Consider the following 26,387-nt stretch of genomic DNA (forward strand, 5'->3'; position numbering starts at 1 on the left):
CAATCAATGTGTGGGTAGTTAACGGTGCTCATCTCCGTTTCAAAGCCAAAGAGCCAGCGCTGGCCGAAGATGTTTCCGTGGTCATGTGGCTGGCATGACTAAACACCAAGGTGCACGGAACGCTGTTACCTTCCCACCAAAGTGGTACCTATTTATCTACTTGCAATTTCTTGCTTTCAATCTGCTAGGTTGGCAGGAGCTGGAACTAGAGACGGGAGCTCACTCTGTCATGTGGCAACTCGGGTCTCGAACTGCTGAACTACTGACCTTCCACAGCCTGCAGTTCAGTGTCTTAACCACTTGAGCCACCGCAGCTCCTAAATGACTAGACTGATATTCAATTTTCAATACTTACCTTGAATAACACATGGCCTGTTGTACTGCCTAACTTGGAACTGTTGTTGTTGTTATGATTATTATTTTATTATTTTATACAATTCTCTTTATTGTTAATATTACTTGTTCTTATCGTTGTTAATGAAAATAATAAAAATGTTTATATAAAAAAAGAAACTCTGCATCTACAATGGTTAACATTTACTTGACTAAGGATTGTAGTGTGTGTGTGCGTATCTTGACTGTAGACATACACACACATGCACAGACCATAATCTTAACCTCTACATTGTGGGAAAAGGGAGAATAGTTGGGTTTTAAAAAAAGTTTTTGAAAGTGTAGTCCAAAATTTGCAACACAGCAATACTTAGCTCAGATCAGGCATACACTATATAAACTATTAAAATTGTCTGTGCACTTTGAAAATGCAGATATCATGTCAATTATTTCAGTCACTACAAACATTTGCAAAATGACATTGTTAATACTCACTAACAACAACACATTTCAGAAGAGTCAAGTCAATTACCAGTTATTATATTGTAAAGCATCTATAAACACAAAGGCTATTTATTTTCACTCCATATGTTCCTTAGAAACAGCTCTCAGTGCTCATAGTGAAAAGGCTTGATATATCCCCACAATGCCTCTGTGGTGCTGGACTAGTATATCTGGATAAACTTCTGATGTCCTATTGCAGAAACTCGATTTTAGAGCAGTTTCAAAGAACTTCGGTATTACTTATCATTGTCTTATCCATTGCCATCTTCTCAAGACACACTGAAACTGCTTGTAGTGTGAATGATCTGAAAGAAAGCTACAACCCAACAGTTTATGATAACAGGATGAGAAAGTGCAAGGCTTCCTGTTATGTGTGTGTGACAGACGTAGATAAGTGGAGAGGCCAAAACAGGAAATTCTCCTTACTTCTGCAGAGTGACTTGTCTAAAGCTCAGGAACCATCTTAGATTGAAGTGTTAGCATGACGTGCTGCTGATCAAACCATGGGTGACATGATGAAGAAGAATGTGGAGGAGGACGAGCCTCCCGCACCTTTGGAAAATGGATGTTCCAGAAACATGGGGGAGCTTGTGGAATTCTCCAACAGTGACAGGGTTAAATTTGACGACACAGGCTTATCCATGTTGCTGCAAAGTGGGTTGGAGAACCTCCGGCTGGAAAACTCTCTCACAGATGTTACCCTGTGCGTGGACAACATGAAATTCTCATGCCACCGTGTGGTCCTTGCAGCAGCAAGCAATTATTTTAGGTAAGGGGCCTTTAAAATTTACTATTTCAGCTGGAATTTCAAGGGCAAACTTTGAAAATTAGGTAACACGGATGGGAATGCGAATTTTTTCACATCGATTTCTCTTTACTTATACAAGTTACCAAAGTGCATAGATCGGTGGTATAACAGTAGAAATTTATAGCCAAACTTCAGATTTTATATTCATCTACTTTTCAAGGTTATGGGAGTATTCATGGTGAACACTAGGTAACCTTCCTTTAATTTGGTTTCATGTGTGGAAGCTGGATGACTTTTTAAAATTGAACTGTTTAAATGTGGGAGACAATGTGTTGTGTAAATCATCAAGGATGGGAAAGAATTGTGTTCAGGGTCCTATATGTCATCATTCTCTCTCTTTTTTAAAAATCATCATCACTAATTGTACCGGAAAGCAAAGAAAACCAACCCTTTGGTTAACCATGGAGCTGGGTGACTTGAAGAGGGCACAGAGATATCTAGAGAGCTACTGGTGGAAATATTTGAGTAAATCTGACAGACTGTATTATACAGCTCATTTGAAGGTATATGAGGCAGCAGTGAAGGCAGCAAAGAAAACTTAATTCTCTATTACCATCATAGCAACTAGTTCATGACCTGCTCAGTTGTTTAACTCACTCAGTTAACACTTGCTAACTCCTAGATCTGAGTTGTTAACTTCGCAGGACCTGATGATTAGTTGTGACACTTTTGCAAAGTCTTCTTCTCTTTTTTTGCAAATAAAATCTCTCAAATATGTTTGGATTTGGATGCCAGTTGGAATATAGCTCAGTCACTAGAAGTGCCCAGTGCATCAACTGGTCCATTTATGGATAATTTTGACTGAGTTACCATGGAGGATGTTCACAGGATCTTCTGATTTGTGAAGGCCATCACTTGTACTCTGGATCCCTGTCTATCCTGCTTGCCAAAATGTTGTAAGGATCACATCAATGAGCCCCTGATGTTCATTATAAATCAATCAGTTACTCAGGGCACCTTTCGTCAGTCATTAAAAGAGATGGTTATCTGTCTACTACTTAAGAAGACCATCAATAGAGAAGAATGTTGTGGCCAATTACTATCAGTCTCTTATTTGTTCTTTTAGGGCAAAAGTGACTGTCAGAGTGGCTGCAGGACAGGTCTTCTTGGACAAGGCTGTACCTCTTATCTGATTTATCTGCTGCCTTTGATATTGTGGACAATACTATCTTGTCAAAATGTTGGGAGGTAGAAGTAGGCATCAGAGGATTTGGTTTGGATTGGTTTAAATCCTTCCTTAGGGATCAGACTCATAGGGCTGTTTTTGGAGAACAATTTTCATCAGTGTGGGGCATCCTGTGGGGTACCTCAAGGCTCAGTCTTATCTCCTGTGCTGTTTCTATGTAAAGCCCTTAGGAATAATCATTTGTAGTTTTGGAGCTGGGCGTCACCCAGGCCTGCAGCCAGGATTTTTTAATTCGGGGGGCCTTTAAATAAGTCAGGGTGCACCCCACACACACAACCCCAAGGGAGTGCCTAGGCTGGATGGGAAGTCAGGGAGCCTTGGTGGGAAGTCAGGGGGCCGGGCCCTGAGATGCCCCACTGTAGCTACGGGCCTGGTGTCACCAGTATGCTGATGATACCCAGCTCCGCATTTCTTTGTCCAAACCACCCAGCACTGAGCCAGTGCCTGGCTGCTGTGATTTAATGGTTAAAGGTGAACAAGCTGAAACTGAATCCTGAGAAGACAGAGGTGATGCTCAGTTGGGAAGGCACTGAGCTTCCCACATATGATAGCATTCAATTGACCCTTCTTTACTCAGTTAAGAGTCGAGGGGTCCTATTGGACCAAGCTTTATTGCTCTTGAATTTAATTCAGCAGCAAAAGTGCTTTCTGCCGTCTTCATTTAGATCAGAGGACAGCTCCCTTCCTTGACCAGGCAGGTCTGGCCACATGGATTCAGTAACTTTGAGGATAGACTAATGCACTCTACATGGGTCTACCCTCAAAGACAACCCAGAAACTTCAGCTGGTGCAGAATGCTGCAGCTCAATTATTGTCAGGAACTAGGTGATGCAAAGGCAGGCAATGGCAAACCACCTTGGAATGTCTCTTGCCTTAAAAACCCCACAGGGTCGTCATAAGTCAGCTGTGACTTGACGCCCCCCCCCAAAGTGAAGTAACCCCTGTTCTGCAGTCCTCTGTTGGTTACTGATTTTAAATTACAAGCTTAGGAATGTAGGGGTTCCTTCCCATTTTTTCCTCACAGCGTTCCTATGAGGGAGCTTAGGGTGAAACTGCATTACTATTCAAGGTACTGAAATCACCTACAAAGCCCTTCATGGCCTAAGAACCAAATATCTAAAAGACCATCTCCCTTGATAAGCCCCACTGTGATAGCTGTGCTAACCTGAGCGCAGACAAAATGTTGGGTCAGTGTTGCTGAATTTGCAAGAAGAACCATTATTTTCTAAAAACGAAAGGTCATGTTTACCCCTAACAAGAAACCCCTGTTCGTTTAAATTATTTGCACTCTGCAATCCAAGTCTAATAACTATAACCACTATGCCACACTAACTGTCCAATTAAGCACTTTTTTATTGATCTACCTGTGATTATGCACCTACATTTTAATCTTCTAGAGAGACTAACCTGAGGAAACATGTTACATATATATCTACCCATAGGAAGTAGTACAATGCACCAGCATTTTTAATTTTGAATGGGGGGACTTTAAATTTCAGAACATTATTTTTCTTCAATTAATTTTAATGGGATTTTCATTAAAATGTGGGCATATATTAAAAGTTCTGTCACTCAATTTAAAAAAATCATCAGTTAGAGAGCAATCCTAAGCAGATTTGTGCAGAACCCTACCCAGGTCTCTTTGTTTGTACTTCCAGGAAAGTGTTCTTAAGATTCCACCACTAAATGTTTAAGTTCAGTGGACTAACTAATGGGTTAAACCTCTATAAGTTTACCTGTGAAAAACAACAGTTAAGAAGAAGAAGAGGAGGAGGAGAAGATTGGATTTATACCCTGCCCTTCACTACCCAAAGGAGTCTCAGAGTGGCTTACAATCTCCTTTCCCTTCCCCTTCCCACAACAGACACCCTGTAAGGTAGATGGGGCTGAGAAAGAGGTCTTTCAAGGACTGCCCTTGAGAGAACAGCTCTGAAAGAACTTGTGACTGACCCAAGGTCACACCAGCAGCTGCATGTGGAGGAGTGGGGAATCAAACCCGGTTCTCCCAGATTAGAGTCTGCACACCTAACCACTACACCAAAAAGCACCCTTTTTAAAATGTGAGCATGTGAAGCTGCCTTGTACAGAACACTGATCCATCTACTCTGACTGGCATCAGTTCTCCAGAGTCACAGGGAGAGAAGGACTTTTCCAAGCCCCTACTAACCAAAATCTTTTAAGTGGAGATGGCAGGGACTGAACCTAAGCAGAGCTACAGCCCTTCCCCCATATTTTGTACTGCTTCATCCAGCAGTATTTGTAAGCATAGTAGTAAAAATTAAAAAAATAGTAGTTGTTGTTCAGTTGCACAGTTAAGTCCAACTCTTCGTGATCCCACATATCACAGCAGGCCCTCCTGTCCTCCACCATCCCCTGGAGTGTGCTCAACCCCACGTTTGTTGCATCAATAACACTGTCTAACCTTCTCATCCTTTGCCATCCCCTTCTCCTTTTACCTTCAATCTTTCCCAGCATCAGGGTCTTTTCCAGTGAATGTGCCCTTCTCATAAAAAAGAAAGAAAGTAAAAATTAAAAAATAGTAGTAAAAAGTTTCCTCCAAAATTTGCTATTTGATTCGGGGTATATTTTTAATCAAATCAGACATTTAATAGTCATTAATATACCCAGTTAAGTAACCAAATGTTTGGTCAATGCTGCTGAATTTGCAAGAAGATCCATTATTTTCCAAAAACTAAGGGTGGTGTTTACCCCTAAAAATATCCATGTTTGTTTAAATGAACTGGTTATCCTGGGGAAAAATCCAGGTACAAATTTACTAACTGGACAACTGACCAACAACCTTTTTTTAAATATATTTTTTAATTGTCTTACACAAATTTTACATAATATCTTTTAACCATGCGTTTACATAGTAGTTTTTCCCCTCCCCCCTCCCCCCTATGCTATCCCGGTGCTTTAGTCCTATATTCCCAGCCACGGGCACAAAGTCCGAATCTTGCTCTGAATGTCTTTCCTTCCTTCTGTCGGTATCCATTCCAGGTAGGTCTTCCACTTCATCGTGATCTCCGTAGTCTTGTCTTTCCATGTGGCCTTACGTTCCAGCTTTTCGATTATGTCGGACTGTATGAGATCAAACAAATAATTATGCCAGATTTCTACTGTCCATTTATTTTTGTTCTTCCAGCCTAGAGCTATTACTGCTTTGCCTGCTAGTATCATGGCTTTAAACAAAGCTTGGTTCTCTTTGCTTATTGCTGGATTACCTACTATACTCATTAGCATTAAATTAAAGTTAATGTGTAATGATGCTTTACATGTCTTTTTTATAATTTGTAATATCTTTGTCCAGAATGCTCTGACCTCTGGGCACTCCCACCACATATGGGAATACCATCCCTTTAATTGTTTACAATGCCAACATCTAGGACTCATACCTGGGAACATGTTTGCAATTTGTGCTGGTGTTTTATACCATTTGGTAAGAAATTTATGTCCATTTCATTAAATTTGATTACTTTAATTTCCTCAGTTCCTTTCATTATTTTTCTTGCCATACTATCTGTTATCTGACCTTCTTTGGCCCAAGTGTTTTGTAAATACAATATTGACTTATCTACATTTGATGTCATTTCCTTGTAAATTTTCCCTGCTAGCCCTTGTTTTGACTTTTGCATCTCTTTGTATAATGTTTCTATTGGTTCCTCTAGCCAACATTTCTCTTTTTCCTTTATCTTTTTAACCTTACTATACAGGCCAGTTATTCTTAACCAATGTTGGTTGCCCACCTCTTCTATTATCTCCTGTATGGGTTTTAGATTGCCTCCTCTAAACATATCTTTCATCCTATAATACCCTTTAGCTTTTAGCCATTCCCACCATTCGTTACCTGTTATATCCTTGTTTATAGATTTTAATGGTGCCCAGCTTGAAGTTTTTCTTAGCCATAACTCCTGCCACTTATTCCACGCTTCTAAGGCTGCATGTCTGGGACCTTTGGTTAGTTTGAGGTCTATTTTTGTGACTTTGCAAAGAGGCCCCCAGCAGCCAATGTGATTATTGATCTCGTTCTCAAATCTAACCCATTTTTGCTCTTCCCCTTCGCCTATTTCTAATAGGGACTTTATTTGGAAGGCTTCATAATAGCTGTTAAGCTCCGGGACTCCCCACCCTAGCTCCCCTTTGGGACTATATATCAATCTCTTTTGGGTTCTGTACTTCTTGCTCCCAAATACCCATTCTCTAATCACTCTGTTCCATTGTTCTAGCTTTTTACTGTGTGCTTCTAGTGGTATCGCCTGAAATAAATATATTAATTTGGGTAGCCAGAACATTTTAACACTTCTAATTCTAGTGGAGAGCCCTAGCGTTTTGTTTTTCCATTTTCTCATATCTTTTTCTATTTTCTTCCATATTATGTTGTAGTTACTTTCCGCGATTCTATCAATCTTTTTTTGTATCACTATCCCTAAGTATTTAAACCTTTTAGTTCCCATACCGATACTTGTAATTTTGTTTACTTCTTTTTTTTCTTCTTTATTCACATTAAGGTACATGATTTCTGATTTGGCCATATTTACTTTTAAACCTGAGAAACACTCATAATCCTCTAGTATAATTTTAATCTCTTTCATCGCTTCTTGGGGATTTGACATAACCACTATAATGTCATCTGCAAATAAATTAATTTTCATTTCTTCCTTCTTTGCTTTGAGACCATTTATCCTTACACTATTTCTTATTCTCTCAGCTAGCTGTTCTATCGCTATGGTAAATAGAAGTGGTGAGAGTGGGCAGCCCTGTCGAACTCCTCTCTGAATCTGAAATGTTTGTGATTTGTCATTGTTAACCTTAACCACTGCTTTCCCATCTCTATATATTTCCTGGATTGCTTTTATAAAATTATCTCCCATCTTGTACTTTCTCATAACCTGCCACAAAAATCCCTGAGAGAGGGTATCGAAAGCTTTATAGACATCCAGTTTTGAGGGCTAATTTTTTTTTTGTTGACCATGTTGCAGTACATTTATTATGTTCCTAATCGGGTGAGCAATATTCCTCCCCTTAATAAACCCATATTGATCTTCTTTTATTATATTAGGTATGATGTTCTTTACTCTGTTTGCCAAGATTTTAGCAAAGATCTTATAATCTTGATTAAGGAGACTAATGGGACGGTATGAACCTACTTCTTCCGGGTCTTTGCCTGGTTTCATGATCACAATTATTTCTGTTTGTCTCCATGAGTCTGGGGCTTTCTCCCCCCTCAAGATCGCATTGAAGACCATATGTAGCTCTGGGGTTAATATTTCTACCATTTCCTTATAAAATTCACTTGTAAACCCGTCTAAACCTGGGGATTTCCCCTTTCTGAGTTCCTTGATTGCATCTTTTATTTCTTGTATGGTAATTTCCTCCTGTAATTTACTTTGCTCCTCCTCCTTCAGTGTAGTTTTAACCTCTTCTGTAAAGACTGCAGTATCTCTTTTCGTATATAGATTTTTATAGTAAGTCGCGAACGCCTCTCTTATTTCTATAGGGTGTTGAGTTTTTTGGCCATTCACCTTTATGCTTTTTACCCTTTGCTTTTCCTTCCTATTTTGCAGGTATTTTGCTAATCTTTTGGATGTGTTAATACTATTTCTTTGATATTCATTTTTTCACCAACAACCTAACATCATTCAGTACAGAAATATCTGATTGTCAGATATGAAAAATACATTGTCACAAGACTGGTCATAAAGCCAAGGTTCTGGACAGCTAAGGTACAGAGATGTAGTCTAGTAGTAAAGATAATAAGCCGGTTCAGTGAGTTCAGACATGATCTCACTAGGTGAACTGACTTGCAGTACCATCTCAAGCAGTGGGGATGCCAGCTCCAGGTTGGAAAATACCTGGAGATTTTTTTGGGGGGGAGCCTGAGGAGGGTGGGGCTTAGGGAAGAGAGTGATTTAAATGGGGGTAAAATGCCATACAGCTGAACTTCCCAAGTGGTCATTTTCACCAGGTAAACTGATCTCTGTCACCTGGCGATCAGATGTAATCCCAGGAGATCTCCAGCCACCATCTGGAGGATGGCAGCCTTATCAAGCAGTGTTACACTTTTCTAATCCCATTGGATGTAGTTCTGTTAGGATGGCACTGCAAGAGGCCTTAGGCATGCCACTGTGGCTTAGCCCCATCTGTAATGTGGGGCTGACATAATACTGGTTTACTGTAAAGGCTGCATGATGTGCTGTGAGTCTATTAGACATAAGTATTGTTTTTAGTGTCTATTTAAAAATGACTGGTCTTTTTCAATTTACTGTAACAAATTGCCCCTTTCCCCCCCGCACAGGGCAATGTTTTGCAATGATCTAAAAGAAAAGCATGAAGAGAACATAGTGATTAAGGGAGTCGATGCGGAGACAATGCAGATTCTGTTGGATTACACTTACACAAGCAAAGTACTGATCACAAAGGAAAATGTACAGAAAGTCTTGGAAGCTGCCAGCCTTTTCCAGGTTAGTAAATAAAACTTCTAGTGCATAGAAAATGCAAATACCATCAAGATCAAATTTACCTGAGTACTGTTTTGCCATCCCACTATAATACTATAAATTAAATGGTGGTTCATGGCCAAGATCTTACCCAAGGCTCCGTCAGATTCAGATAAATGGTGTCATGTTCAGTTCAAAAATGATGCATAAAGTGGGATACTGAGCATGTTTTCACAAAGGGAACTCCCACTGACTTCAGAAGGACATTCTGTATAAGGGTGTGAAGATTTGTAACACTAAACATGGTTTTTGTACGTATACACACCCAGTGTAATTTGAATGCAAATCTGCATTGGCTGGAATGTACATCTGATGTCAAATTTCTGTCCTGTATTTAAAAAATCAGAATGATACAACTAAGTGTTTTTCACAACAGCAGTGAAAATGCCCTTACTTTTCCTTACTAATGCTGAAAGGGCATAAATCCCACTGGTTTCAAAATGTCTTATTCTGAAAGCAGTGTGCTGAGGACTGCAGCCTTTATTTAAGAACTCTAAAAAAACAACACATATTGCATTTGGGGTTTATTTCTACCCGAAGCCAAATTCCAATGTATCCTGGGATAGAAAAAGTCTAACATAATGGTTTTGGTTTGTGATGGCAGAAACCATTATGTATCACAGTACTAAAATATCCAGAGCCGAAAACAATGATACGATGGTTCTTTTGTGTAGATTCACCTATCTCCTTGTACACATTCAATAACTACAGCGCTATGGTTCTTTTACTAAGCTATACTACTTAAAAATTTGGAACTAAGACTATGGTTTGAACAGGGATGCCGGGGTTTTGGCTTTGGTAGGAGACCTCCTGACCCCCACTGGCTGTTCCAACCTGCTTATGTTAGATAGGTTTGGGGTAGAATAACTATCATCCATCACAATGGCAAAATGCATAGATGGGGGGGGGGTTGTGTCTGTATGTTTTGTGTGTGTTTATTCAAGATGCATTTTGTTTACAGAAAGCTGACTGTAAGTGTTACATGGATGTATTATGGGGACATATTTTGCTACTGTACAGCTAATAAAGTCTTAAGAGGAAAAAGTTCTAGAGTTGCTTTTCTCTGCATTCTGCCCAAAAAGCACAACCAGGGTAGGAAATACACCCTTCATGTATTTCCAGAATGCGAATATTTTCTCTCCAGAAAAGAGAGCCACATGAGAAGATATGTTCTATTTCCCTTTTGCTAACCAATAGGACATTCAGAAAAACTGCACTGGGTTTCATTTCCTACAGGGCTGCCAACTTTGGGTTGGGAAATTCCTGGATATTTGAGGTGAAACCTGTGGAGGGTAGAGTTTGGGGAAGGGAGGGACCTCAGTGGGTATAATGGCATAGAGTCCACCCTCCTAAGCAGCCATTTTCTTCAGGGGAACTTGATCTCTGTTGTCTGAAGGTTAGTTGTAATTCTGGGCGATTTCCAAACCTCACCTAGAGATTGGTAACACTACCTTTGGAGCAGAGATCACTTGAGACTCACAGCATCTCTGTAAACATCTTGTGTTTATAGGCTAAGAAGATATGGTAGTAATGCAGCAGAGGTAACCACATTAGCCGGTCCTGCTCAAGCTGCTTGTCCCATACAACCAGACTCCCACATTTTCTCCAAACATTCCATAGCTTTTAAAGAAAGTGCTAGGTCTTCCATCCAGTTCAACAGCGCAAACAAATTGTACAGGCTCCTTGCTATACTTAAACAGAATAATTTCCATTAACCAATAGTTCTCATGCAGCATGGCTGCATGGTAATTATAGCAGGCTCATTATGAAAGGAGAAAGTCTGTATAGTGGAACTGATGCATTTGGCGTTACAGATATGTATAGACTACTGATGGGTGAGCTTCATTTCTCTAAACATTCGGCCGTTAAAAACAGGAACCGTGGTTTATAGGCCAAGCCTGTAATCTTTCAGTTTTGGTAAGCAGCTGAAATGTGTCAACAGGACACGGTTTTGAGCAGACAACTCTTCTTCACACTTAAATCTATTTAAGCTTTTAAAATGGCATTTCTAGTTTTTCACTTCTCCCTTTTCATTTTAATTATTTCCCCCCATGTTATGTATAGCAAATTTGGAGGATGTGTGCAGTAAAAACAACAACAAATGTAATATTATGTTTTTAATCAAAATTTAGACTGCAACTTCTGTACTGCTAATATGGATATATCCTGGAAATATTAGGTGAATACTTTAAAAAACCCTGGCAGATATGATCCTATTATCCAAGCAACCAGGTCGAAGTATGCCCTGTCTTGTGTAAGCCTTTGTGGGCCAGACCTATAAGTCTCAATGCCAAGATGTAGTCTACAGCCAGAGTAGGGATGCCAGACCCCCTAGTAGGGTTGGGGTGTGTGTGGATCTCCCACTGACACGCCCCAACTCTTCATCACTGGCCAGCTAGCTAGTGATGGGGAATTGCCCCCCCCCAAGGGAGGAACACCTGGCATTTCAGCAGCGTACCTACGTGACCCAGAAGTGACGTTGGGATGTCGGGGGTGACGCTCTGGTTTTGGGGCAAAAGCTCTATGGTAGAAGCTAATGATTAGCTCCCTGTTCATAACTAGTGAGCTGGATGTAAGCCAAATTGCTATATGATCATGAAAGACTGGAAAATACTTCAAAATGTCTGTAAGTCCCCAGTGCTATCTCCAACACAGGTAAAGTGTTACTCCTAGAACTTCTCACTGCTTGGGAAAGGACCAGTTCAGGTGCAAGGTTAAATGTTTGACATCACTGCTGCAAAGATTTGAAAACAGATGTTTCCAGTGACATATAAGAACATAAAACCTGCACATGGGCTGTGTCTTGGCAAGATGGTGTGCAAGCTTTCTACACAGCCTCCCCCGACACAGATGGTTGCATAAACAGGACTTCTAATGTCAGTTCTGCTTGGCTTCTTCCACTTTTCCTTCTCTTTTCTCTGTGCCCCTTTGACTTCTCAATTGCCCCCCTTTCATAGTCTGAGGGTTTGTTGGCTGGCTCCTCCTTGCCATATAAGATCTGCTATCATTTCTTTGCCTTCTGGGTTTTTTTCTCCAGCAGCAGAAGCATGAGCATTAAAATCAGCTCTGTGAATACAAAAACCCTAACATGTACTGTTACAGCATAAACAGTGCTATCTGCAAAAAACAGTCCTTACAATCCTAAGAATCTAACAAGAAGCATAGCAGGCACCCAGTATGCATTTTCTGGGCTGAAGGATCTCCTATGGGAGAAGGATCTCCTATTTATTGACATTAGAGGTTCCAAGGAAAGAGGTTATGGCCTTTTCTGCATACCACATTTTGTATCTATGAAGATATGATTAAATCCTGTTTTAAATACTTCAACTAGTTTCCTGTTTCCTTTAGGAGCAGCTGAGTATATTAACATAGGAGAGTTTGCATAGTAACTTAATGTGTTTCCTTTTATGCTTGTAGTTTTTGCGGATGGTAGAAGCTTGTTCAAACTTCCTTAATGATGCTCTCCAACCAGACAACTGTGTTGGGATTTTAAGACTGGCTGATGCTCATTCCCTGGATAACTTGAAGCAGCAGGTGAAGAAGTACATTATCCACAATTTCACTCAAGTACTGAACTGTGATGAATTCTTAGAGTTGCCCTTGGATGTCCTGTACCACGTGCTGAAGAGTGATGACCTCTGTGTCACTGAAGAAGCAGAAGTGTTCGAAACGGTTATAAACTGGGTTCGTTGCAAAATACCAGAAAGGCTTCCTTTCCTGCCCCACATCCTTGAGAGTGTTCGCTTGCCCCTTCTGGATCCTTGGTATTTTGTAGAGACTGTAGAAGCAGATCTGCTCATCAGGCAATGCCCTGATGTTTTCCCACTGCTTCAAGAAGCTAGGATGTACCACCTCTCAGGGAATGAGGTGAGTAAAAGAATAAGTAACTTCAGACTGGTAACTTTCAGAGCGGGGTGAGTCATCTGGTGCTATTTGTTCTACAGCCCTCTTGCTTCAATGTTCCTTGTTCCTGCTTTCAGAAGCCCTGTTCGTGTGTACAGTCTACCCTTGAGCCCTGTTCACAAGTTACAATGAACACATGTACAATTTGTGTACAGTGTTCAGTTGATTATTTTTCTTTACATGTGCATTGAGTAATTCTAGTATACATTCAATGCATGTACAGCTGCTGAAGGTGATCTCAATTAATCTCAACTGATCTCTGAGTGTTTCCACATGGATGTCTTGCTCTGCCATGGCTTTTTATAGCAGTGCTCTTTTCAATTTTTATTTTTTTATTTATTAGATTTCTGTTACACCCTTTCCCGAGGGCTCAGGGTGGATTACAACAATAAAACAACAATTGGATATAAAATACATAATATATAAGATAATAAAATCAGACACTGCTCATTCATAAATGATAAAATATAAAGAAGTCAATAAATTCCAGGAGGGGGCCAACAGAACAAGTTCAGGAGAAGGCCTCCCTGAATGAGACTGACTTGCAAGCCCTGCAGAAATGTGGAAGGTCCCGCAGGGTTCAAACCACATCCAGCAAGGCCTTCCACCAGGATGGGGCCAAGGTGGGAAAGGCCCTTGTCCTGGTGGGAGCCAAGCAGACCTCTTGGGGGCCCAGCACAACCAACAAGTTGCATGAAGACGAGCACAGTGTATTACAGGGATTACAGTGAGAGAGAGCCAGTCCCTTTTAAGAGCATCTACAGTAGTTCAGCAGTTCGAGACCCGGGTGCCGCATGACGGAGTGAGCTCCCATCTCTAGTTCCAGCTCCTGCCAACCTAGCAGTTCGAAAGCAAGAAGTTGCAAGTAGATAAATAGGTACCACTTTGGTGGGAAGGTAACAGCATTCCGTGCGCCTTGGTGTTTAATCATGCCAGCCACATGACCACGGAAACGTCTTCGGACAGCGCTGGCTCTTCGGCTTTGAAACGGAGATGAGCACCGCAACTCTAGAGTCGGATTCGACTGGCTTTCGAGCAAGGGAACCTTTACCTTTTATCCACATTATATCATCCTCTCTTTGTCCAATATTTACTGAGATCTTTTTCAGACCTGGTTTGGTACAACCTTTTTGGAGAGATTGTAATGAAAGCACCTTTGCATGCTGTGTGGACAGAAAGGTGCGCACTGTGGATGTAGAACTTCTGTATGCAGTTCAGTCTCCTTAAAATTGAACATAAGGTTGCTGGAAGTGGCAGGCTCATACATTTGCATATGCTTTTTCCTCAGTGAGGAGAATCTCTAATTATTTAGCAAAAAGTATTCTGGGCAACAATGGAGCTAAATATATGAAATCTCTAAAATTGTACAACAAATTACAGTAATGGCTTAGAGGTTCTAACACTTGCACATGGATTAAAAAAATTAAGAATTGGAGCTCTCTTGCTGAACCCGGTCTGCCTTGAATGGTTTTGTGCAGAAAAAAAAATTACATGAAAAGAACAGCCACATTTATTTATACCCTTTTGTCAGTTGATCCTTGCATGCTAGTTTTACAGTCTGCATGGTAGATAGATACATTTGCCACTTCTGTAGTATATTAAGGACTTTTGCATCACCCCCTCTTTGCTTGCTATAAGGATACACTCTATAGGGACAGTAGCCTCAACTGGCTTCCAATGTACTGCATTCACTGGATAGGACACTTCAATGATCTGCTTCAGTCTTTGCTGAATCTGTGCCTTTCATTGTATAGGTTTACGATGCAGGTCAGTAACAGATGTATTTTCCAGTTGTCAAATGGGAACAAGAACTGACTCTGAGGCTTGTTGGGGACTGTGTCCATACTGTACACTTGACTTAGCTTTGACAATAACCTGTGTTAGTGATTCTATTATATTGAAGGTATGTCTTGTCCATTCCAACCCTGAGTTTACTGGGTGTTGAGCAAAGTCAAATAGGAGTAGATCTAAAGGAAGAACAGGTGGCAGCAGGGAACAGACACCTGTTAGCAGAGAAGATGTTTCCAGGTAGCCATCTAGATTCAAGAGCATCAGAACTGGGTGAGCTCCCAGAGTCTGCATAAATTGCTCTAGTGAATTCTGAAGCTTACCAGAGCTTATATTCACAGGCGGCCCATTACATTCAAAAGATGGTGCTTGTCTTGGAGCTATGAATTCTAATGCTGAATAGTCTTGGGTTTCCTTTGACTTCTCCCAGTATAGTCCTCTAAAGAAGTGAATAGCCTTCCATTATTGAAAGCCTGGCAGAGGCGCGAGCAAAGCTTCCTTCTGCCCCGCCACCTCTCTGCAACTCCTGCCGCTGATGTCTTTGTTTGTATGTGTGTGTGTGTGGCCAAGTGGGGGCAGTGATTCAGTTGTGTTCATGTGTGCATGCACAAAGCAATTTTTTTTTTAAAAAAAACAACCCTCTCACGGCTATCTGGACGGTGCTTGGAGCCTCATTGTGCGATGCAAGCGGTTTGGGGAGGTATGTGTGATTATCCCAACCCGAAAAAATATCCCCGGATCAAATATATCACGGGAATAAATCACGAGAAACATTAACTACTTTTTCTATAAGCAATGACATGAAACAACACTATATGAAGACATTTCACAATTGAGGAAGACATCAAAGTGACACTTCTACTTCAACAAGAGTTCATTTGGTAATGACACTCAAAGATAAGGTGGCTTGAAGTGGCTCTTTCACTGTGCTCCATGAAGTTCTCCCATGTGTGGAAAAATGTAAGAGGTGTCAAGAGGTGCTCAGTGGTAGAGCACATACTTCACACAAAGGTTCTGTCCCCATCACATCCAGTTAAAAAGGATCTTGGTTAGTGGGGCTGGGAAAGAGCTGTGCCAGAGACCTTAAACCATCACTGCTAATCAGAGGGTTCATAGATTTGTCAGTGTTCGCAGAGTTTAAATATGCAAGGAAGTGGAGCACCAACTGTTTAAAGAAAAATAAGTAGGTTTATTAAATAAGAACACACTTTGATAGAGCAAAGAAGAGCGAATCAGGAGACAGCAAGGACACAATTTGAAAAAGTGGGGAGTCCCTAGTCTAGCTATGCTGACTACAAGTCCTTCAGCTGTCCCCCTGTAGGATGATCTTCAGATCTTCTTCATAAGGCTGTACTATAGACCTTGCATATTCTAACAGTCAGGTGCTCAGGCACGGAGCTAGTTGGGCAGGAGGGGCTTGGGGGGGGTGTCAACAGTGGGAGGGCTTCTAATGTCCTGGCCCCACTGGTGGACCGCCTGATGGCACTGGTATTTCTGGCCACTGTGGGATACAGAGTGTTGGACTGGATGGGCCTTTGGCCTGATCCAACATTGGCATCTCTTATGTTCTTATGTTAAAAGTTGAGCTAGAGGTCAGGTACCCCGAGGATCATATTTCGACACACTATAATAAGAGTTAGGCTGGAAGTCATGATTAACAGGGACGGTCCAAGGGTTGCCATAGGTGTGATTGAAATCAGGCCAGGGGTTAGGTTTGCCAACCTCCAGGTGAGGCCTGGAGGTCTCCTAGAATTACAACTGATCTCCAGGCTACAGAGATCAGTTTCCCTAGAAGAAACAGCATCTTCAGACTCTATGGTATCACATCACTGCTGAGTTCACTCTGGTTCCCAAACTCCAAACTCCCCATGTACCATCCTCAAATCTCTAGGAATTTCTCCAGCCAGAATTGGCAGACTTCACCCAAAGAGTGATTAAGACATGGAATTCACTGCCACAGGAGGTGGTGGCATCTACAAGCACGGACAGCTTCAAGAGGGAATTAGATAAACATATGGAGCAGAGGTCCATCAGTGGCTATTAGCCAGAAGGTATTGATAGGAGCTCTCAGTCTGGGGCAAGTGATGCTCTGTATTCTTGGTGCTTGGGGGGGGGGCAACAGTGGGAGGGCTGCTAGTGTCCTGGCCCCACTGCTGGACCTCCTGATGGCACATGATATTTTTGGTCACTGTGTGACAGAGTGTTGGACTGGATGGGCCATTGGCCTGATCCAACATTGGCTTCTCTTATGTTCTTATGACTATATTTTTGCTTTAGGAGGTTGATGGATCTAGGAATTTCTGTGCTATGGAACATAAATGTTTTGAAATAGGTACATTTCTTTGAAAACATGATTCCTTAAAAATAGTTGGAAAGCCTGAAATATGCAGAGCTTGATGGGATTAGAGGTACAGTACTGGGAGAAAAGTTAGATTTTTGTTCTGGTAATACTGAAGTATAAGGGTATCTTTAATTCTTGCTTTTATGTAGATCATTTCAGAAAGAACAAAGCCTAGGATGCACGAATTCCAGTCAGAGGTGTTTATGATCATAGGTGGATGCACAAAGGATGAAAAATTTGTAGCTGAAGTTACTTGCCTTGATCCCTTGAGGCGCAGCCGTTTGGAAGTGGCAAAACTGCCCAACACAGAACAAGAAATGGAGACTGAGAATAAAAAATGGGTGGAGTTTGCATGTATTACATTAAAAAATGAGGTCTATATATCAGGTAAGGATTGTGGTAATGTCTGTAGAAATAAATGAGATAGGAGAAATAGTTACAGCATATTTCAGGAGTTGTATATTTTGGCTTAGTTTGATGTGCTTCAGTGCTTCCCATAAATAAGCACTTATCTTCATTATCTAGACAGTGATGAAGAATGAATGTATTTATAAAAAGTTAATGACAAAATTGTCAGGATTCCAATGAGATCTCATTAGTCACACCCAAATGCTCTAGGAGAGGTATACCAAGTGATGATTTTGTTATAAGCAGAAAAAGTCCTTATAAAAATTCTGAAAGGTTGGCATCAGTTTGGTGTATTCCTTTCATTGCAGGGGGGAAAGAAACACAGCATGAGGTGTGGAAGTATAATTCTTCCATCAACAAGTGGATACAAATAGAATATTTGAATGCTGGAAGATGGAGACACAAAATGGCTGTGCTGGGTGGCAAAGTATATGTCATTGGTGGCTTTGATGGTATACAAAGGATCAACAGCGTAGAAACATATGATTCTTTTCACAACTGCTGGTCAGAGGTAAAGTATGGATATACTTGCAATAATGGAGAAACAAGAAACCAATTAACATAAGGATACCATATGCCAATAAGCATGATATTTACACACATTACATCAAAATGCCTTTTGCATTCCTTCCATCTATCATACAAATGCAAAATTAGCAAGACAATGACTATTTTAAAGAGGCAATTACTATCTATCTGTCTTTAGCTGTCATTATATATGCATGCACAGAATACATGAGATGCTTTAAAATGCTTTTAATGTCATGTGAACAATATGTTTATATATTTATTTTTGTTTATTAATTGCCTTCCCACTGAAATGGTGCTTAAAGCAGTATAAAAATTTAACTCCACTATCAATATTACATACAAAAATTACAAATATATATTGCATTTTGTAATGAGCATTTAGTTGTAAATATATAGAGCAATCCTATGCAGACTGGAATAACTCTGTATAGGATTGCACTGAAGGTGCTTAAAGTGATGTGCTTCAAATTACATGAAAAGATATTTTGTTATTGATTTTTAAGTCATGGTTGATCTACTTGTTCTGGTTTGCAGCACCAATTGAGTCAGTCCACTTTGTCTGCAGCATGATGTACTAATGGCATATACTTGCAAAGGTTCTAGTACTGAGCTTGTTGAATGTGCCCCATCCCTATAATGCACATGGCAATGCTTTTACAGTCTGTACAGTTCTGTACAATTACCCCACAACAGTTGCAGGAAAACTAGGTTGGATTTGGATAGTATAGTGACTCCACACAATAAATTAAGCATTGTTCAGGGCCAAAATCACTCTGTGCCACAATATACTCACCCCAAGCTGTTCCTTTCCACACTTCTAGTTTAGCACTAATTTATGGAATTAAGAACACAAATTCAACACAGTGTGCCTGTTCCCTCTCACTTCCAATAGCCAATTTCCACTGGTGAAAAAACTGAGATGAAACTACTGAAAGGAATGTAGAACATGGTATGTACATGCTATAAACTAGACCCAAGCACATCACTTGATTTCCCAAGAAACTCACTTTTCATTTGATGTCTCTCACTCACTTAAGGAACCCCTTCCAGATTTCTATTTTAAGTCTTTCCCCTTTTTGTTCCCCTTTAATATAATGCACTTGTGTGCAATGCTCCCACTAAGCTGTGGAGTCTTATGAGCAAAAATTCTTCTTTGTGAGCTACTGGCATTAAAACTGTGAGTGAGCAATTTGGCTACTGCATAAATTAGTTTGCTCTGGAGCCATCCTTCCTGAGCTAAGACAAATATGTGTGAGCCAGAGGCTAAAAAACTGTGAGCTAGCTCACACTAACTCAGCTTAGAGGGAATACTGCTTGTGTGACATCACTGCTAGTTATATGCTGACAATGCTCACCTCTGTTTTTGCTCTGCTCTTGCTTCTATTTCCATCTGTTATATTCCTCCTGTAAGACACATCACCAGTGCAAATTTATCATAGTATTATCTCAGTCCTAATCTCAGCTGTATACCTTATCTTTTGTGTTTGCCACCATTCCTTCCATTTGCCCTTTTAAAAGAATAATATACATTATATATGAATCTTAAAGTGTGATCCTGAATTGGTTTGCTTTAGGCAGCACCCCTTATAATCAATGTGAGCTCATTTGGGGCAGCCAGCTACAAGAAGAAGCTCTATGTGATTGGCGGAGGACCCAATGGGAAGCTTGCTACTGACAAAACACAGTGTTATGACTCAGCAACAAACAAGTGGACCTTAAAATCACCCATGCCTGTTGAAGCAAAATGTATCAATGCCACAAGTTTCCATGACCACATCTATGTTGTTGGTAGGTATAGCATCACTGTTCCTATCACTGAGATGAATCTTGTTTGTTTTAATTGCCTTGGAACATCCTGCTAAGGATTCTGGTTGAAAGTCAACCTAGTCTATGGAAACCATTTAAAAGAAAGGAGACAGCACTGGTGATATTATTTTTAAATCTTATTATTTTAAAGTATACACTGCCAGAGACCTAAATGAGGTGAATTGTTATAACTGCAGTTTGTATACAATATTACTGTTAAAGCCTATGGTATACCACTGGTGATGATAATCAGAGACAGTGATTATAAATGACTTTCCTAAGAAGGGTATGAAATATAATGTGCAGGATCAAATGGTTCCCTTCCACTAAGTGAGGAATGTCACTGAAGGAAAATTCATATTGTTATCCTCCTGATTCCCCAAATAACTGATCCCAGCCTTGTTTATTTACACATTATATAGCTTGGGCTTAGAGACCCTAATTGCAACAACTCCAGTAACCAATTAATAACAGCTTCTTCTTCCCAGCCACCCCTGGGGGAAGCAAATGGCATCTCCTCCAAACATTTACTCTTGCATTATTAACAGTACCACCTTTGTAACTGTTTACCATACCTTCCTCCACCACAAGATGGCTCTTTTAGGGGAAGAGAACTGTTATGGGAATGCAACTGTAGCACTTGTATAAAGTGTTACCTGCACCTGATCCCACCCCCTTTAGGTTCATAATGGTCTGGTGAGTGCCCCTTACCAAGGCGAGGGTAGAATGTTAAAAGTTAGCTGGAATGCAACACAAGGTTATTTAAACAATAAAATTGTTTATTAGACTTATCAAGCTAAAAGACAAACAAAGAATACAAAACAGAGTACTTACTTCCTAAAAAAAGATAGTCAGTGGTTAAATATACAGAACAAAGATTTCCCCATGCACAGAAGCTTCTGGACTGGCCCAGGGAGAACATGAAAGACAGAGCCTTCCCTGGATCTCTGAGAGTCAGTGGTGAAATGGAGCTTTGTGCCTTCTTTTATACCATGTTGGTCACATACATTTCAATAGAGCTATAGAAATTATAAACCGCATCAATTAATCTAACTGCTTGGTAATGTGGGCCATTATGGCATAGGCAATGTTCCCACATTCCAGAGGCGATGGGGTTACCCTGATGCTTTAGCAAAGCAATGCAAGATAGCATCTAAATTTCTAAATGACAAACACAAGAATGTTACAGTTTCAGGATGTTCTTTGTTTTCTTGAAGCAAGGTAGCCAGTCAGGCACTGTCTCCTGGCTGGAGGTGTGATGTGAGTTTTGTCATGTAGGCAAACCTTTAGTATTGCAAATATTCTGGTTTCCTTGACTTAATGGCAGGTGCATACCAATCCTTTATTTCTAAATGTTTCCAAATTCTTTAGATTCATGAACAATGTAGGTGAATGCAAATGTTGGTTTCTGTGTACGTGATGGAGGAAAGGTATCTCTTGAGACAAAGGACTAGCAAATGGCTAGGGAAATGGCTGAGAAGCTAAATGCATTTTTTGCCTCTGTCTTCACTGTGGAAGATGAGAAGTGCTTGCCCACTCCAGAACTGCTGGTTTCAGGAGGGGTGTTGAAAGACCTGAGTCAGATTGAGGTGACGAGAGAGGAGGTCCGAACACTGATAGACAACTTAAAAACTGATAAATCACCAGGCCCAGATGGCATACATCCGAGAGTTCTGAAAGAACTCACATGTGAACTAGTGGATCTCCTGACAAAAATATGTAATCTTTCCTTAAAATCTGCCTCCATTCCTGAGGACTGGAAGGTAGCTAATGTCACTCCCATCTTTAAAAAGGGTTCCAGAGGAGATCCGGGAAATTACAGGCCAGTCAGTCTGACGTCGATACCGGGTAAATTGGTGGAAACCATTATTAAGGAAAGAATTAGTAGGCACATAGATGAACAAAACCTATTGAGGCAGACTCAACATGGGTTCTGTAAGGGAAGATCTTGTCTCACTAACCTATTAGTGTTCTTTGAGGGGGTGAACAAACATGTGGACAAGGGGGATCCAATAGATATTGTTTACCTTGACTTCCAGAAAGCTTTTGATAAAGTTCCTCATCAAAGGCTCATAAGTAAGCTCAAAAATCATGGGATAAAAGGACAAGTCCTTTTATGGATCAAAAACTGGCTAGTTCATAGAAAACAGAGAGTGAGTGTAGGTGGGCAATTTTCTCAGTGGAGGGTGGTAAGCAGTGGGGTACCGCAGGGATCAGTACTTGGTCCACTGCTTTTTAACTTGTTCATTAATGATTTGGAGATGGGAGTAAGCAGTGAAGTGGCTAAATTTGCAGATGATACAAAGTTGTTCAGGGTGGTGAAAACCAGTGAGGATTGTGAGGCACTCCAAAGGGATCTGTCAAAGATGGGCGAGTGGGCGTCAACATGGCAAATGGGGTTCAATGTGGCCAAGTGCAAGGTGATGCACATTGGAGCCAAAAATCCTAAATATAAATACACATTGATGGGGTCTGAACTGGCAGAGACTGAGCAAGAGAGAGATCTTGGAGTTGTAGTGGATAACTCACTGAAAATGTCGAGACAGTGTGTGACTGCAATAAAGTAGAGAAAGAGGTACTTTTCTCCCTTTCTCACAATACAAGAACTCGTGGGCACTCAATGAAATTGCTGAGTGGTTGGGTTAGAACAGATAAAAGGAAGTACTTCTTCAGCCAAAGAGTGATTAAGACATGGAATTCACTGCCACAGGAAGTGGTGACGGCTACAAGCATGGACGGCTTCAAAAGGGAATTAGATAAGCATATGGAGCAGAGGTCCATCAGTGGCTATTAGCCACAAGGTATAGATAGGGACTCTGGGGCAAGTGATGCTCTGTCTTCTTGGTGCTTGGGGGGGCCAACAGTGGGAGGGCTTCTAATGTCCTGGCCCCACTCCTGGCTCCTGATGGCACTGGTATTTCTGGCCACTGTGCGACACAGAGTGTTGGACTGGATGGGCCTTTGCCTGATCCAACATTGGCGTCTCTTATGTTCATGTTGGGAGTCATGTTAACTGTGCTGCTTGCTGCTTGGAAAGTTACAGAAATAGAGAAGAGGGAAAAACTCTATGATTTCTTTATAAAATTAACTGTATGAATGGGTTTTAAATTTTCTGAACCAACTATTTCATTTTTCTCACAACAGGAACCACTAAATCTAACCCAATGCTATTAATTAACCGCTTGGTGGTATGACATTAATAAATGTTTGGTCATGTATATATGGGAATAAATATCCAAAACCTGTGAATTACGATAATTCTAGATGTATTTTGTGAATTCTAGAAAATCAATGTTCTGGTGCTTTTGGACTCACACAAGAAATTGTTAGTGACAGTGACCGTCACCTTTAGATGACAGTCCACATTCTATTTTCAGGTGTTCACAAAATTTGTTTAGGGTCAGCAGTCACAATATAATGTTAGCATCCATCACATTTTGGGCATTGACTGTATATATGTCAACTAGAGGTGCCAACAACACTAAATTGTTGTTATTGTCAGAAATGACAATAAAAACAAAAATAAAAGATCATGTGATTGAACTGATACCTTGTGGTCTACTGCTGCCTTTATGTTCTGGCTCAGTCTGCTTTGAAGACTTTTACTTGTCTAGCATATTGAAAGGTCTCACAATACAGTGGAAGGCTGAAACGGTGTGCAAGACTCCAAGTGTCCTTTTGATGTTTATGGGGTGAACATTTTATACTAGGTTTAAACCCTTCTCTAGACTGATCAGAGTAACAATGCCATGTTCTTTTTATTCAGGTGGGTAGCCACGTTGATCTGAAGCAGCAGAACAGAGTTTGAGTCCAGTGGCACCTTTAAGACAAAGTTCACTTCTTCAAATACAATGACTGGAAATTACCAGTCCATACATATAGGTAGAGGATGAACAGTAAATTAGCAAATGGCATAATGAAGATGTTTAACAGATTCAAGGACCAAACAGAAAGAACAAGCTTAATTTATATGGTTACCATTTGTTTGGGTTTAATTCGGGGGGGGGGCATAGTGAAGGAAATAAATATGTTAAAATTGGAGACAGATAGGCAGATATATCCTTAATTGTGGAATGCCCGTCTCTAGTTCCAGCTCCTGAAACGTCTTCAGACAGCGCTGGCTCTTCGGCTTTGAAACGGAGATGAGCACTGCAACCCTAGAGTCGGACTCGATTGGCTTTCGAGCAAGGGAACCTTTACCTTTACCTAAGTGTAATTAACTGAGACCCTGCCATTACTCTCTGTCTCCTCTCAAGCGTGGAGGCGACCTTACAGCATCTTCTTCTACTACTGGATAATACAACCTCTACTGGATAATGACACTGGGGGGCATGAACATAAACCCAGATGCCAACTTTGCTACCGCCCCCCCGGACAACAGAATCACTGGACCTAATAACATCAACTAAACCATCTCAGGCTTATTCACATGCTCATCTTCTAACTTTGTATGTGCCATTAAATGCCAACAGTGCTCTTTGGTTTTCTACATAGGGCAAACAGGTCAAACAGGCCCAAAGGATAATGGACACAAATCTGACATCAAGAATCACAAGACTGAGAAACCTGTAGGAGAACACTTCAAACTTCCAGGACATTCAATGGGTGACCTCAATATAGCTATTTTATTGCAAAGGAACTTCAGGAACAGAATGGAAAGGGAAATTGCTGAGTTAGAAGTTATTACAGCACTCAAAACAATGGAATCCCCATGACTTAGCAGGGAGATTGGTTTCTTATCTCACTACATAGGCTAACCTCATTCAGCACTTATATCTGTATTCTCACCAATCCCCCAGAAAGGCCATACATCCCCTTTATTTTATTTTGATTTCTTATTTGGAATAATAGCTTAGAATAGTAGACTGTAATGTAATGAATAGTAATGTAAAAATGTAATTTGGAATGGAAGATTGGAATGTATTTCTCTGGTCTGGGAACAGGGGGGATTACATGGCCAATCACCCCACTTCAAAGAAGATGCTGTAAAGTTGCCTCCATGCTTGAGAGGAGATGGACAGAGTGTAATGGCAGGGTCTCAGTTAATTACTCTCAGTATTCCACAATTAAGGATACATCTGCCCATCAAGGAGGCTGCGGTGACTCATGGGTTAAGACGCTGGCCTGCAGACTGGAAGTTCTGTAGTTCAGCAGTTTGAGACTCTAGTGCCACGTGATGGAATGAGCTCCTGTTTCTGGCCCCAGCTCCTGCCAACCTAGCAGTTCAAAAGCAAGAAAATGCAAGTAGATAAATAGGTACCACTTCGGTGGGAAAGTAACAGTGTTCTGTGCACCTCGGCATTTAGTCATGCCAGCCACATGACCACAGAAACGTCTTCAGACAGCGCTGGCTCTTTGGCTTGGAAATGGAGATGAGCACTGCCCCCTGGAGTCGGATTCGACTAGCTTTTGAGCAAGGGAAACCTTTACCTTACTGCCCATCAGTCTCCAATTTTGACATATTTATTTCCTTCATTATGTCATCCCCCCGTCAAATTAAACCTAAACACATGATAAGCATATAAACTAAACTTGTTATTCCTGTTTGGTCCTTGAATCTGTTAAACATCTTCATTATACCATATGCTAATTTACTGCTTCCACTCTCCTCCTATATGTATGAACTGGTAATTTCCATTTTGTTGTATCTGAAGAAGTGTGCTTACACACATGAAAGCTTATACCTTGAATAAAACTTTGTTGGTCTTAAAGGTGCTCCTGGACTCCAGCTCAAGTCCTTTTTATGTTAAAGAGGGTAGGAAATCTAACAATAACCTATTGGACTGAGTCTTTGTATTTCTTAAGGAGCTATCTGGAAGGAATAATTTGCTCTCTTTGTATTCCAGGTGGGACCATGAGGGCACTCTACTCTTATAGCCCACTCATGGACACATGGTGCCTGGTGACTCAGTTAAACCACGAACGAGCAAGCTGTGGAATTGCCCCTTGCAACAACAAGCTGTTCATCACCGGAGGTCGAGATGAAAAGAATGAAGTCATTGCCACGGTGTTATGTTGGGATGCAGAGACTCAGAAGTTAACTGAGGAATGTGTCCTCCCTCGTGGAGTATCTCATCATGGAAGTGTCACCCTCCGGAAGTCCTACACGTACATCCGTAAGGTAGTGCCTGGGGCAGTCTCAGTTTGACTTGGAAGGAAGACTCAGGAGAAGGATGACAAGTGATAATGAAATACCTCATTCCCTCTGACATTTTGTATTGGCTGATTGGGATTAAACTGCTAGGTATGATATTTCTTGAGATAAATTCTTGTATATTTGAT

At 40.8% G+C, this 26,387-nt stretch overlaps 1 protein-coding gene across 1 annotated transcript; it reads left to right on the forward strand.

The window, feature by feature from the left end:
- The first annotated feature begins 1,340 nt into the window (after positions 1-1,340).
- On the forward strand, positions 1,341-26,253 carry KLHL6 (kelch like family member 6). The gene is made up of 7 exons (XM_015427495.1): positions 1,341-1,606; positions 9,127-9,292; positions 12,746-13,195; positions 17,510-17,747; positions 18,077-18,279; positions 19,874-20,087; positions 25,952-26,253. Exons 1-7 carry the CDS (start codon positions 1,341-1,343, stop codon positions 26,251-26,253), a joined length of 1,839 nt encoding a protein of 612 aa, XP_015282981.1.
- The last annotated feature ends 134 nt before the right edge of the window (positions 26,254-26,387 follow it).

The sequence above is a fragment of the Gekko japonicus genome, unplaced genomic scaffold, assembly GCF_001447785.1.
Source record: "Gekko japonicus isolate JY-2015 unplaced genomic scaffold, Gekko_japonicus_V1.1 scaffold346, whole genome shotgun sequence".
Taxonomy (NCBI): domain Eukaryota; kingdom Metazoa; phylum Chordata; class Lepidosauria; order Squamata; family Gekkonidae; genus Gekko; species Gekko japonicus.

Coding starts and splice junctions, on each gene's coding strand:
- KLHL6 (XM_015427495.1), top strand. CDS start 1,341: ATGGGTGACATGATGAAGAAGAATGTGGAGGAGGACGAGCCTCCCGCA. Junction 1,607..9,126: donor GCAGCAAGCAATTATTTTAG/GTAAGGGGCCTT, acceptor CCCCCCGCACAG/GGCAATGTTTTGCAATGATC. Junction 9,293..12,745: donor AAGCTGCCAGCCTTTTCCAG/GTTAGTAAATAA, acceptor TTATGCTTGTAG/TTTTTGCGGATGGTAGAAGC.